This window comes from Anas platyrhynchos, chromosome 1 (assembly GCF_047663525.1).
Source record: "Anas platyrhynchos isolate ZD024472 breed Pekin duck chromosome 1, IASCAAS_PekinDuck_T2T, whole genome shotgun sequence".
Taxonomy (NCBI): Eukaryota; Metazoa; Chordata; class Aves; order Anseriformes; family Anatidae; genus Anas; species Anas platyrhynchos.
In genome coordinates, this window is record NC_092587.1 from 112,268,585 (window position 1) to 112,281,861 (window position 13,277).

The 13,277-nt window shown below is 52.5% G+C and overlaps 1 protein-coding gene and 1 long non-coding RNA gene across 3 annotated transcripts in view; one reads left to right on the top strand and one right to left on the bottom strand.

The window, feature by feature from the left end:
• Positions 1–1,391: 1,391 nt before the first annotated feature.
• The window catches only part of SIM2 (SIM bHLH transcription factor 2), a 63,452-nt gene continuing 51,566 nt past the window's right edge, over positions 1,392–13,277 (top strand). The window contains exons 1-4 of one of the 2 annotated variants that reach the window (XM_072026916.1): positions 1,392–1,525; positions 2,833–3,015; positions 9,475–9,557; positions 12,223–12,312. In XM_072026916.1, coding sequence (XP_071883017.1) covers positions 2,841–3,015; positions 9,475–9,557; positions 12,223–12,312 — 348 coding nt within the window. In that variant the 5' untranslated portion in view covers positions 1,392–1,525; positions 2,833–2,840. Of the gene's footprint in view, positions 1,526–2,334; positions 2,467–2,832; positions 3,016–9,474; positions 9,558–12,222; positions 12,313–13,277 lie in introns of those variants that run through there. The other variant, XM_005012889.6, reaches the window with a different exon arrangement.
• On the bottom strand, positions 2,663–5,308 carry LOC113842332 (uncharacterized). Its single transcript, XR_003494702.3, has 2 exons — positions 3,699–5,308; positions 2,663–2,871 (listed from the first exon to the last, which is right to left on the bottom strand). It is a non-coding gene; the product is annotated as an uncharacterized lncRNA (long non-coding RNA).

Consider the following 13,277-nt stretch of genomic DNA (forward strand, 5'->3'; position numbering starts at 1 on the left):
AGTCCCGTGCCTTGAAGTACAGCTATTTTTCCGCTTATATCTGATTTTGTTTTTTTCCCGGATAACTCTTTATTTTATTTATTTATTTTTTTTACCTCTGCTAACGCGTACAGTTTCGGCGGCGGGCGGAGGTTGTACTGAATTTTGAGAATTTCCCCGAAACGCCGAAGTCTTTTTTCGACTGATGTTTTCCTAGATTAATCGGTTTTGTTTTGCTCGGCGAAAGTCCCGACCGGGGCAAGAGACCGTAAGAAGAAAAACAGAGGGTTTTCTCTTTTTCGGTTTTTTTTTTTTTCTTTTTTTTTTTTTTTCTTTTTTTTTTTTCTAAAGTTTTCTCGGCCCGAAAGCCAGCTCTAGCCTACTCCCTCCCTGGAGGGGCAGCGGGGCAGAAAACTTTTCCCCCATCTCCTCAGCTCTCCCCGGCTGCCAAACCCCGGGGTACACGCGTGGCGAGGGGGCTGTGCTGGGCAAAGGGCGTCGGGGCGGCCTGGCGGATGTGCCCGGGCTTTGCCCCCCATTTCCCATCCCCAAAGGGGCAAACTCGGCCAGGTTGGTGGCACCGGGGGCTTTCCCCTCAATTTTGCAAGGATCCCTGGGTGCCGCTTCCCCGGGGAGCTGCGAGGGGTAGGGATGTGAGGCTGGGGTCACCGGGCTCCCGTCTGGCCGGGACCGGGGGAATCCCGTCGGCGGCCCGTCTGAGTCCCTCCCCGCGGTTGGTTTCGTGCCCACAGCCACCCAAAGGGGTCCATTCCCCGCGGGGGGATCGGGGTGGGGGTCCTACAGCTCCCCGGGAAAGGCAGGCGGCAGCTGGGTGAAGCCCTAAGCACGGGCAAGCGGGTGGGAGTCACGTCGGGGGCTGAGAGTGCAACGCGTGCCCTGTGTATATGATGTATGTATGTCGCGGACGTGCTACATATATGATTCATGTGCACTTAGGTGCGTGCGTTTTCCTCCTTTCACCCGGTGGATAAACAGCACTGCCTGGGTAAACGAGGCCCCGCGAGTGTCGCGGTCCCCACGCGTGCCCGTGCGCGGCCCCGCTCCCGCGTGGGGAGGGCGGCGAGGGCCCCCCCCGGCGGTAGGGTCTGGGGCCAGGGGGCCGCTCGGGGAGGTCGGGGCGAGCAAACGCCCCCCGCCCCCGGCTCCCCCCGGGCCGGCCTCCCGTCCCCTCGCAAGTGCTAATTGCGGCTCTTTTCTGGCTCCTCTGTATTTGGGTTCCTCGGAGGGCGCTGCGCGGGAGGACACGTCACGGATACATTATCCCCTCCCCTCTTGAGGCTCTCCTGGCTTTCTTCAAGCCTTTGCGAAAGAATTAAACCGAGGGGTCCACTTCAGAGCTCCTTCTGCCCCTTGGAAAAAAAAAAAAAAAAAAAAAAAAAAAAAAAAGGAGAGAGAAGAAAAAAAAAAAAAAGAAACAAGGAGGAAAAAAAAAAAAAAAACGGAGATATCAGTGTTTTCAGGCAAGGAGCGTGGCGGCCAGGATTTCCGAGAGGAGGGGAGTTTTACCTTGGAGCCTGGCCGCATGGTGAGGATCGCTGCTCCTCGCGGGAGGTGACCGTAGCGAACCCTCCTTCTTCCTCGGAAAGGCATGCGTGTGCGAAAGAGCCAGCGCTTTGCACCAGCTCTTTAAATAACGTGACAATTTTTAAAAAGAAAAAAAAAAAAAAAAAAAAAAAAGGAAGAAAAAAAAAAAAAAAAGAGAAAGAAAACAAAACCAGAAAGAAAACCAAACCCCGATTTTGCAAATTTCTTGAAAGAGGAGAAAAGCCGAGACAACTAAGCAAAGAAATCCACCGGCAGCCTTTGCCAGCGCTCGGACTTGTTTGGGAAGACAGAGGCGACGCCGCAGCGGGCGCAGGTCCCGAGGAGCACGGAGCCCCCCGGGCGGCTCCGCATGAGAGCCGCGCTCGGAGCCGGGCGCCCCCCGCGCCCCCAGCCCCGCGGGCAGCCCGCCGCCCCCCGCCGCTGAAGCCACCCCCCGGGGCCGGGCAGGGGCAGGGGAAGGGGCAGGGGCCCTCCCGCCGCCGAGAGCTGCCCTGGCCGGGAGGGAAATGCGAGCCTGCGATCTGCCAGAGCTGCGGCCAGCGGCTCCCTCTTCGGCCGCTGCGGCTCGCGTTTAGCCGGGGGCTGCCCTCCCGGCTCCCCCGCACCGGGACCAGAGCTTCTCTTATAAACGAGCAGCGCAGGCTTTTCTTTCTCTCTCTCTACTTTTTTTTTTTTTTTTTTTCCATTTTATCTTTTTTTTTTTTTTTTTTAAGAGACAAAAATAGCGTCCGAAAACGGTCCAGCCCGCCTAGCCCTATGATTTCACGCGCGGCCGCTCTGCTTTTGATATTTTCTTATTATTGGTTTTGGACGGGGAAGGCTCGAGGAGAAGAAATCCCTCGGTGAGGGGAAGCCGGTGCTCTTTGCTCCCCGGCGAGGAGAAGATCCGATCCCGGCTGCAGGCAGAGGACCGTGGCTCGTGTAGGTCTCTCAGTCTCGGTTTTGAAGCTCTAGATAGCTCAGGGGCAGAGCAGGACTGCCTTCTCCCGATCAGCTCTGCCTGCTGGGCTTGCGGCTCAGAGATCGCCTTCCCCCTCCTCGCACCACTTCTGTTGGTGGTGGTTTTTGTTTGGTTGGTTTGGTGTTTTTGTTTTTGTTTTTTGTTTTTTTTTTCTCCTTTTTTTTTTTTCTCCCCCTTTTTATTTTTATTTTTTAAGTTGATTTGATTTGGGTGAATTCCCTCCCTCCCTTTCTTAAACGAAAATACTAACTCTGAAGCCGAAATCCATGCCCCCTGCAATTCGGAAGAATCGGGTCTAATATGCCAGTGTCATCTTCGCCTTGCAGTAGTCGCGATGAAGGAAAAATCCAAGAACGCGGCAAAGACTAGACGGGAAAAAGAAAATGGAGAATTCTACGAACTGGCCAAACTCCTGCCCCTGCCCTCGGCCATCACCTCCCAGCTGGACAAGGCGTCCATCATCCGCCTCACCACCAGCTACCTGAAGATGCGAGCCGTCTTCCCCGAAGGTAACCACCCTCTGCGCCTCCTCCCCGCGGGGAAGCCGAAAAGAGCCGGGGGGGCCCCGCACCCCGACACCGACCCCTCTGTGCCCCGGCCGGGATGGGGGATCCCGGCCCCGGGTGGGAAAAGAGGGGGGAGCGGGGGTGGAGAGGAGCCTCCTAAACCAGGAAGAGGAGCCCCCCCAGGAGCAGAGCCGGTGGGGAGCGCTTGAGGGGGACCCCAGTTTCTCTTCTCAAAACAAAACAAAAAAAAAAAAAAAAAAGACCCCCCGCTCTCAGGGTGGGTGTTGTTATTGTTGTTATTGGCCCAACCTGCTCCATGCGGGGCCGTGCGGGAGTGGGACAGCGCCTTCTCGGAGGCCTGACCCCCCCCTTGCTCCTTCTTTGCCCGGGGGCTGGGCAGAAGCCCCCCGCTGCTCCCCCAGCCCGGCGCTGGGGGACGTGCGGCGAAAGGCTGTTTGGGGTCGGGGGGCGGCTGGATAAACCCGGCTCCCCCCTTTTGTTATTTGTCTGTGCCTCTCCGGCCCGGGGGTTGGCGGGGGGAATTAAAAAATTACGGAGTGGAAGCTGGGCTCTCCGCCGCGGTTTCTACGGAGCTTTATTAAAAGGCTACAAATGAAAAAATAATAATAAGGAGGAGGGAGGGGGGTCGGAAAAAAAAAATACTCCCAAGCCGAGGAAAAGCTTACCGTTCTGGCCATCTAACTGAGGGATTTCGCGAGCAAGCGCTAGCAGCGCTACGGCAAGGCCGGGCTCCTTCGGAGTGCGCTCCCGCAGCCCGCCGGGGGGAGCGAGGCGGTGCTCCGCTCTGATTTCTCGCCATTACCCCGCGGGGGGAAATGTCCCCGTAGGAAACAGGACGCCGTGATTTCGGGGGGTGTGGGGTGTGGGGGGTCTCTCTGTCGCCGGCCTGAAATCGGGAGCGTGTCCCCGGAACGGGTTTGGTTTTGGAGGGAGGCAAAGTGGCACAGGCGGAGATGCTGCTGAGCGTGTCCCCGCTCTGGCAGCCCTACTGATCCTCAGGAGCAGGCAGCCGACCCCGAGAGCAGGTTTATACCCAGCAGCTCGGGGGTGTTTTATGTGTCTGTCTTCCTTAAACAGGCCGGGCGTGCGCTTCCGCACACCCTGCTTATTAAGAGCAAGGTTTTAAATGCATAGGGCGAATTCCTCATCTTTCATCGTCTTAAGTCCGGATGGAAACGCGTTTCCAACCAAAGCTTTGGGGCCGGGGATGACAGGCCGGGGGGACCGCCGAGGGCAGAGCGGGGGAAGCCGGAGGGAGGCAGCCGGGAGCAGCGGGCCGTCGGGGGGGGGGGGTCGGGGGGCTGTCCGACGGCACACGGCGCCCCATTGCCTCTGCCTTCCCCTCCCGAGGGGGTGAATTCCCCTCGGGGGTTCCCTCGGGGTCTCTCCCAGTTGGTTTTGCTGGAGGAGAGGGGGGCACACTGGCCGGAGGGAGCTGCCCAGCAGCGCATCCTAAATTCTGGGGTAGCAAGGCCCGGGGAAAAAGCCCCTTCCAGCACGCTGGGCCCCATGGGTGGGGGGCATAGAGATGCCCGAGGTTACTGGGGCTTGGAACAAAGGCGAACACGAAGCAGCCCCCCCTTCCCCTCCGGGGGTCGCCGCCGAAGGGCCCCTGGCAGCCGCTGGTCCGGGGCACGGGCAGAGCCCCTCACCAGCACCCCAGCATCCCCCCAGAAAGCTGAAAAAAGGTTTGAACGGGTTTCAGCTCTTCCAGCCGGCCCCGGGGGGAGGCCTGAGACGCCTCCGGCATGCGTGCTAGGCCCGGGGTAGCTGCAGCCAGCGCGATCAGAAATGTTGTCCAGCTATAAAACTGGCTTCCAGCTCTGTCTAGACTGGAGGGGAAGAGAGAGAGAGGGCTGTGCTTTTAAAAAAAACGGTGTATGGCTTTCCCTCACCTCCCCCCCCCCCCCGCTCAACCCCCCCATTTATTTCCAGAGCGCGCTGACGCGCACTTCGGGCAAAGTTTGGGACCCTCACCGAGGTGTCCGGGCCGAGATGGTCCCAACACCCCGACAGGGCGGGGAAGTGGGCTCAGACAGGACCCACATCTCCCCCCTTCGTGCCTTTACCCCGAGACTCACGGTTTGGACCGAGCCCCCCCCAATCCCCCATCCTCCCCCCCCCACCCCCCCCCACGGAGACGCCCGATCGGGCTCTGAGAAGCGCGAGCGAAAGGAGATTTATCTTCCTGCTCCTTTCTCCCCGCAAAGGCGAGCAAGCCCTGGAAGGCAAAAATTTCGTGCTCCGACATCGTACGTTTTGCCGTGGGGTTTTGCTCTGACCTTCGGATTCATGAATTAAGAGTCCAGGAGACAGCAACCTCCAGCCTCCCCCGCGCTCCGGCTCTGTAAGCTCGTCCTCGGCTGCGTTTTGGTTTTTTGCCAAGGCACTTATTATTGTGGAAGAAAAAATATACCACGGGACTTCTTCTGTCTTGGCTGTCAGCATTTTCTTCTAAAAATGAGCAAATGAAAGGGACGCGAGAGTAAACAGCGTTTAAAGAAAACGCGCTTCTCCTCAGCCGGCTAAAATTGGGATCCTCTCCCTGCCCCATCCCCAGCGTAGTTTCCGAAACTGCCTTTAAAACTGCGCTTTTATGGCCATTTAAACCGGGTGGGAACGGGGTATTTAATAAGTGATCCGAAGTACCAAGTGTTCTGGACGAAACAATCGGAATAAAATGACAAAGTAGCAGCCCTGAGACCTGTTCCTCATTCTGAGACGCAGACAATAGAAAATGTGAGGAGCGTACAGAGTTTTCGCTCCCTATTAAATCTGGACCGTGAATCTCTGAACCTATATTTGAAGAAAATTAAGGCCGGTTGCAGCTCTTTCGTCCGCGCTCGGAAGAGGTTTATTAACGAATTAATGAATCACACAATTAAAGCGAAAACGCGCGGCTGTCGCGATAGCGGCTAACGGCGGCACCGGAGGTGTCGGGCTGTCGCCCCAAAGCGCCGTCGGGGCTGGAGGGGGTCACCGCCGTGGGAGCTGCGGGAGCCTTGGGGGGGGCTAAGGGGACCCCCCTCTTAGCGTGACCCCGGGAAGAGCCGGCTGTGGCTTCGTCCGCATGTCCTGGAAGGACTTTTGTAGGTTTCCTCCGGGACTTTGGGACTTGCCCTTTTGATTTTTTTTCAAATTTTTTTTTTCATCCCTGCTTTTTAAACTTTCAGTCTTCTCAAAGGCTTGATCTTTCCATCTCTCTCAGCGGCCCTGCTCCTTCCCCAAGCCACCCTGGGAGCTAGCGGGGGGCTTCCCGTCGCCTCCGGCCCCCTCCCCGGAGCCCAGGGACCCCTCCAGCACACGAGCTGTCCCCGTCCCCGTTCAGGGACAGAGCCGCCGAGGTCAGGGGCCGCTGGCAGCTCGTCGCCTCCCTTTCGTTTCCCCTTTGCTCTGCCGGGCTAGCCTGGGGAAAAATCCCCCGGGAGAGGCAGCACTGGAAACGCCGGCGTTTGTAGTTGACCCAGGTTCCTGGGGAAAGCTGGCTATTGAATAACGCGGGGGGACCACACGCTCCGGGGGAGCCGAGGAACAATACGGTAGTAGGCACGAAGGAAATACTCCGAGTTACAGGGCAATCCGATACTCGCACAAGACATCGCTAAGTAATTCTTTTAGCAGAATCCCAAACAGAAACGCTACCGGGCTTTCAAACGTCCGCGAGTCCCAATTCAGACGTTTGGAGGGCGAAAGCGGGGATTGCTCCCAAATATTTCTAGATCTCATTACAGCCTGGTTCACCCCCCGTACCCGGACACTGAGAAATGGTGCAAAGCGAACGCTGAGGTCCAAGGTGTCAAAAGACGAGGGGTGGGGTGCTGGGGATGCCGGGGGGGAATTGCGCCCAGGTTGGCCGAAGGAAGGGGGACCCGTTCATAGGAGAAGCCCCTGGGGTCTTCCCGTGGTGAGAGTTGCCCATACTTTGGGATTTCTGCACAAAACCTCACGATGCTGGAGGTGGGGGGGCCCGGCGGGCCCTGGTGCTATTAGGGCCGCTTATTTCCCCCTCAGAACCCCCTGCTCGCAGAGAAATCTCTCTCCGGGCCAGTGTCACAGGTAACTTGTGCCGAAACGGGGACATTTGAAGGGTTTCCTTGAAATCCACCCTCTCGGCACCGCAGCCGTGCCCACACCGCAGCCCCCTCTGCCCGGCCGGGGCCGTGCCAAGCAACTTTCCACCTCCTCCGAGGAGCGATTCGCAAGCCGCTCGCTTTGTATCGGCAGCTCTTTTGGCCCCGCTCCAGTGCAGTGAGTGAAAATGCGCCTTATTTACTGGCCGGGCAGGAGGAACTCTTGGGAGTCTATTGCATCCATATGCTTACAGGGCGTAGGCTGCGCGTCTGCAAATCTCTGGGAAGACGAGTTAATGTGCCTTAGTCCTTCATCTCAGCCGAAGGTTTTCCTTCGTTTCGTTTCCACCTCCGATCCGCCGGTGGATTAAATGATAAAATCATCGGCTTTAAAATAAGCTGGGAAGAATGCCGGGCTGAGCCACCGGGCGCGCTGGCGTTTGATGCGAGTTCGCAATCGCAACCCCAAATTAAAATTTCAAAGGGGAAAAAAAAAATAAAAAAAAAAAATCTGCGGAAGCGAATGTTTTAGCCTGGGTCGGAAAATGACCTCAGAAATCGTGGGGATTTTTGGCGATGTCTCGAAATCCTACCTGCCCAGCCGCGGCTTTGGGAGGGAGCGGCTAAAATCCTAAACCCGCCTCGTCCTTGCGAAAATCAGGGCTCTGCCCAGGGCGTATCAAAACTTTTTAATTTTTGTTTTTGTTTCCTTTTAAGTATTAATGTCGTTATTCGTAAACCCCTCGTTTGGGTTGCAATACGGTTTTGCGACACGTGCAATTGGTAAATCGAAATAAGGGCAATCCGCGCAGCACCAGGACCGGCTGGGTCGTTCGCATTTGCTGCCGACTCGAGCAAGGGGCTGCGGGATGCCTTCGCGATCCTTTAAACTTCCTACTGCAGAGGAAGCCGCATTTCGGCAGAAGAAATAACACAAATAAATAAATAATAAATTTGTCGGCTCATCGGAAGATTGGTAGCCTTTTCCAAAGTGCAAATTGGGAAAAGGCAGTACGAAAGAGCTCCTTTTCGTTTGGCCATTGGGAGTAAATTTCCTAATGGGTGCTGAAACGCTATTATGTATTTATTGTTTTTTAGCGGAGGGAAGGTGTCCCCCCCAAAAAGCGTCGCTTTGGGACTGCAGTTTGGGGACACCCGCTCGGGCAGCCGGGGCAGGGAGGCAGGCGGCTGCTTTTGGGGCTGACCTTGGCTGCTGGCGCTGCCCTTGTTACACCAGCCTCTCCTGCGCTGGAAGCCGCAGGCTCCTGGGTGCTCGCCCGCCGGGACCGGGCAGTAGGACGAGGCCCCCGTCTCTGGGGAGGGGAATGCCGTGGGTGCCCAGGATGGGGAGCAGGGAGAGGGGCTCCCAGCGCATCCAGACCGGGGCTAGCTGCGGGACTCGGTCAAGGCAGACGTGGGACTGGGAGGGCTTTGGGGGGAGCCTTATAAAGACAACATCCTAAAAACTTGTGTAAAACCCCAAGCTCGGGGCAGCGCCGTCCAGCCGGGGTGCCAGCTTACTTTCCGAGGGAGCCGGGCAGGGCTCACGCTCTTTTTTTTTTTTTTTTTCATCATTTTTTATTTTTTTCAAGAAAACTCCCTGAAAGCTCGCCGAGGGAGTTTTCTTTAGAAGCACCTGGCCCCGGTGAGAGGCAGCGGGAGAAAAACACCGTTTCCCGGCTGTGCACCGGTGTGCCTTGTATGGGCGATGTGCAAAGCTACAAACCCCGTGGGTTCGGCTGCTGCCAGCCAGGGAGCTTTTGGGGCTGGCAGCACCGAGCATCCTCACCTTTCGCCCATCACCGACCCTTCACCCGAAGGGCTTAAAGCCTTCTTTTCTCCTTTCTTTCCCCAAAGGAGGCACGAAATGGCTGCGCCTTCCTCCTGCCGCCTGTGCCCCTGTGGAGCCTGCCAGGTGCCGGCACCAGCCCCCCCGGGCACCCCTTCTTTGCACGGAGGGACTGAAAACAAACAAAATCCCTGACCAGACACACACACACAGCCCGGCGGGGCTGAGGACGGGCCGGGAGCCTCGCCGGGGCTCTCGGCCTCCCTCGGACAAGTGTGCCCGGCTCCTTGTCGCGACATGTGGGGGTGCGCCGCGATATGGCGGGCGAGGGGGAGCGCTGGGGGCTGACACATCCCGTGGGGCGTGCGGCTCTTTGGGGAAAGAGCGCCTGTGGGAGTACCCTTGGAGGGATTTCCAGAATAAATAAAGAAAGGAAAAAGAGGAAAAAAAAGCTCGGGCACGACGCCCCGTGCTGGGAAGCGGGGCCGCTCGGAGGGGAGAGGAGGGGAGGGGAGGGAGGGGGGACGTGGCCCCTTCCGAGCCCCTTGCCCTGGTCTAACCAACTCCTTGGTTCCTTTGCAGGTCTAGGCGACGCCTGGGGACAGCCGAGCAGGATAGGGCCCTTGGACAACGTGGCCAAGGAGCTGGGATCCCATTTGCTTCAGGTAGTGGACGCCTTCCTCCTCTCGTACGCGCTGCGCATCGGAAATACTGTGTTTTGGGGCCATTAACCTCCCCACCTCTCCTCCTCCTCCTCCTCCTTCTTCTCCTTCTCCTCCTCCTCCTCTTCCTCCTCCTCCTTCCTTCCCCCCGGCTTGTTAGCGGAGCCCGTGTGGAGCCTTCCCTGTCACCCAGACCCTCAAATGGGCCGGGAAAGGAGCAAAATCGAGAACCCAAACTCTTCATTTTATGTATTTATTTATATATTTATGGCGGCTGCGATGCTGGTGGAAGCAGCATCTCGCCCCGCACCGTCGGGTCCGTGCTCACGGTGCTCAAACGCAGCCGGGCCGGGGCAGCCCTGCCGGACCCAGCGGGCAGGCGGCGCACATCTGGATTAGATCTCCTGTTGACGTTAGCACCTGAAAATACAGTTGTTCAAAATCCCGTTGATCTGCTCTGGAATTCTTCTGAATTCCCCCTGTGTAGGTCGGAGGAGAATTTAGGAAGTCGTAGCCGGGGCGTGGATGCCAGCCGGAGGAAAAAAAATAATAATAATTACGCTTAGCTCCTTTTTTTTTTTTTTTTTTATACGCAATTTTAATACCGCAAGGATTTTTTTCTCTCCCGATTTTAAAGACCTAGTAAACCGTAATCATTTAACGGTCGGTTTTATTGTAGAAGGTTAATTTCTGGTCAGAGAGCTGGAGCTGTTTTCCCTGCTCGCCTGGCTGGGGACAAAAGCTGAACAGAAACCCCGCTGGCCGCGCCACCGGCAGGACTGGGCGACCTTTGTCCCCAAGACATGGCTGGGACAGCTGTGAGGGGTCGCCCAAAATTTGCGATGAGGTGTAAGGTTGGTGGGTTTGTCGTGGAGGCCCTGCAAGATGCCTCCTTGAATAAGGAGGGCAAGTGCTTTGGGCAGAATGTCCTGAAGCATTCTTTGGTGACTGAATAAAGTACATGGGATTGACCGAGTCCAAAATGATCTTTGGTGGAGGTATTTCCAGCCTGGAAAAACCCACTTGGACTTTTAAGAAGCTGATAGCTGCAGTTTCACAGTCATTGGTCTACCTTCAAAATGTTTGTCTAGTTATATCATACAAATCACTGCTGGCACACTTGCTCCTCCTCCGTGTTCGCCATTTCACATTTTGTCTGGCATTAGATGAACTTAAATAATATATGCTAATCACCTGTAATACTCATTTTACAGTTCAGTTATTTCTGAGTTGTGAATGTTAAGGCTTTAATAATGCCAGGAAATCCACTGTAGACTTATTTTAAGGGTTCTTAAACTTTTCTGTATGGTTCTGTGTTTTTCTGGATGGGAAAGTTAGTGACCTACCACACCATATAATGGAGTAATGAAAGGATTGACACAGTTTTAGTTGTGATAGTGGGTAGAGCAATTGCAGGATGGCAGTGTTTGGATGAAAAGTTATGGTTAGGGATGCAATAATTTACTTCCCATTTTAATACTGCTACAAAATTTATGTTCCAAAAAAAAAGGGAAAAGAAGTGAAGGCAAAGAGTAATCTGGTTTCAATTACATGCTGTAGAATCGTTAGTAGGCCAGAGAATAATTTGGAATATTTTCTTTTATTGGGGCAGCAGTGTAAGAGCATGAAATATACAGGATTTTATTGCATCTCTCCTGTTTTAAGTTCAGTAATTTAAAATATGAATTAAAAATAGGTGCCTGCTTTATCTGTGTACTGTAAAAATGACTTCTCTATTCCAAATACATTTTCTGGTGATGTTCATATGGGTGTATTGATCAAGGCTTCCTAAACCAATTAGAGATAGTGGATACTTTTTGACTATATAATATAAGGTACCGTTGAAAGTCTGTCTAACCTTGGGCACTGAAGAATCAAAGTACCCCAAATCAATAGGCTGCGTGTCCAAATCTCAGCCAGTTTTGCCTAACCAAAAGCCTATTTTTTCCTGTATGGATGACACAGGACAAAATGAGACTTCAGTTTTTACTCACACAAGGAATATTTATCATCCAGTTAAGAATTCCCATCAATAAGAATTTGCATTGCAAAGTACCATTAGCTGAGATTCACAGACTCTAGGCATATCACTTAATGAGCATAAATATCTCTCTTCAAGTGTTATAAAGTTTTGAATGCTGATTTGTTTATTCTACTTTTTTTTTTTCTTTCTCCTAAGTTCACCTTGTACATAGCAAACAGTCCTCTGTTCAGAAATGCATTAATATAAATAAAGTCAAAGAAATTTAAAGCATTGCTTACGGTATCATTAAATATATTGCAAATAGCGGTAAGCTGTGTCTGCCAATTATACCATAAAAAATGGCTTGCGTAGTGCTAGATTTTCCCCTAAGTACCACATAGCTCAGGATTTGTACTAAGTACTAAAATAACCAGAATCAACAGGAGAATGTTAACTTAAAGTGAAGCAGTAAAGCTCGCATCTGTAGGGGGAATGAATTGGATTTCACAATGTGTGTGTGTGTGTGTGTTATAGTTTATAGGAACACCATCAGATAAAGGTTTCTATTTCTTGAATACTATATTTGCTGTTCTTTAAGTTGGATAGCAATCATCCTTGTCCAAAAGGCTTCAAATTTTTTTTGCCCACAGTAAATGGTTTTTACAGAGTTATTTCTTTTTTACCCTACATATTTCTCTTCTACAGACTTTGGATGGCTTTGTTTTCGTGGTGGCATCAGACGGCAAAATTATGTACATCTCAGAAACGGCATCTGTACATCTTGGCTTATCTCAGGTAGGAGTGACTTTTTTTTTTTTTTTTATCTGTTAGATATAGATACCATGTTTGGGACCTAGCACTAGCATCTTGCCATATATATAGTGAGTCATTGTTTTTTAGGGGTAATCAAAGCTTCAACTTTGTTTTCTGATAAATGGCCTTCCTTAAATATTCAAGTTTCCTATACTTACAACCACATCATGACTGTCTTTATATCTGTTCTTGTTCATTGTATTTTACTCCTCATTACCTTTAAGAAGGGTAATAAATAATATGATATTGCAAATTGCAGATATACGCAGAGCTTGAAACCCAAACCTATTGCCTGTGTGGTAATGCTATACATCTGAAATAAAGTTTAGAATTCAAGGCTATATGTTTTAGATTGTGTAAGATATTGAGACTTGCTATGAAATAGAGAGGAAATCTGATGTGGAACATGAGTTTTATGGTAAATGTGCTTTAGGAAAAAAAGAAAGGGGGGGCAGATTTATGAGTGTTCACATGGAATTCAGGGTAGTTTTTCCTGAGTTTTTCCAGCTCAGTGGTCTTTTCAGTAAAGCGTTTTATATGGTTGTGATAGAACTCATAAAACTCAGTTTACTACTGTTCTGCACAAGAAGTATAAGGGGTTTTTATTGTTTTTATTTTTTATTTTTTCTTAGAAGGACATTTCTAATTTTTTGCCTTCTTAGGATAGGCACAAGGGCAAATAGCCTGAATTTATTGCAGAGTGCAAGTTTCCATACATTTGTGTATAAAAGAACTACACAATTTCATTGGTAGCACCTGACCTAAAGCCTGCCGAACTCCAATAGATAAACGCCTAATTAATTTCAATGGGCCCTGGATGAGACTTGCAAGAAACAGAACTGTTTCCTCACAACCAGTTACAGCTGAAATGCCTCTCAGAGTTAAATAAAATTAAGTGGAAAAAAAAAATAAATAGCAGAGAGGGGAAGAAGGAGAAGGAGGAGAAG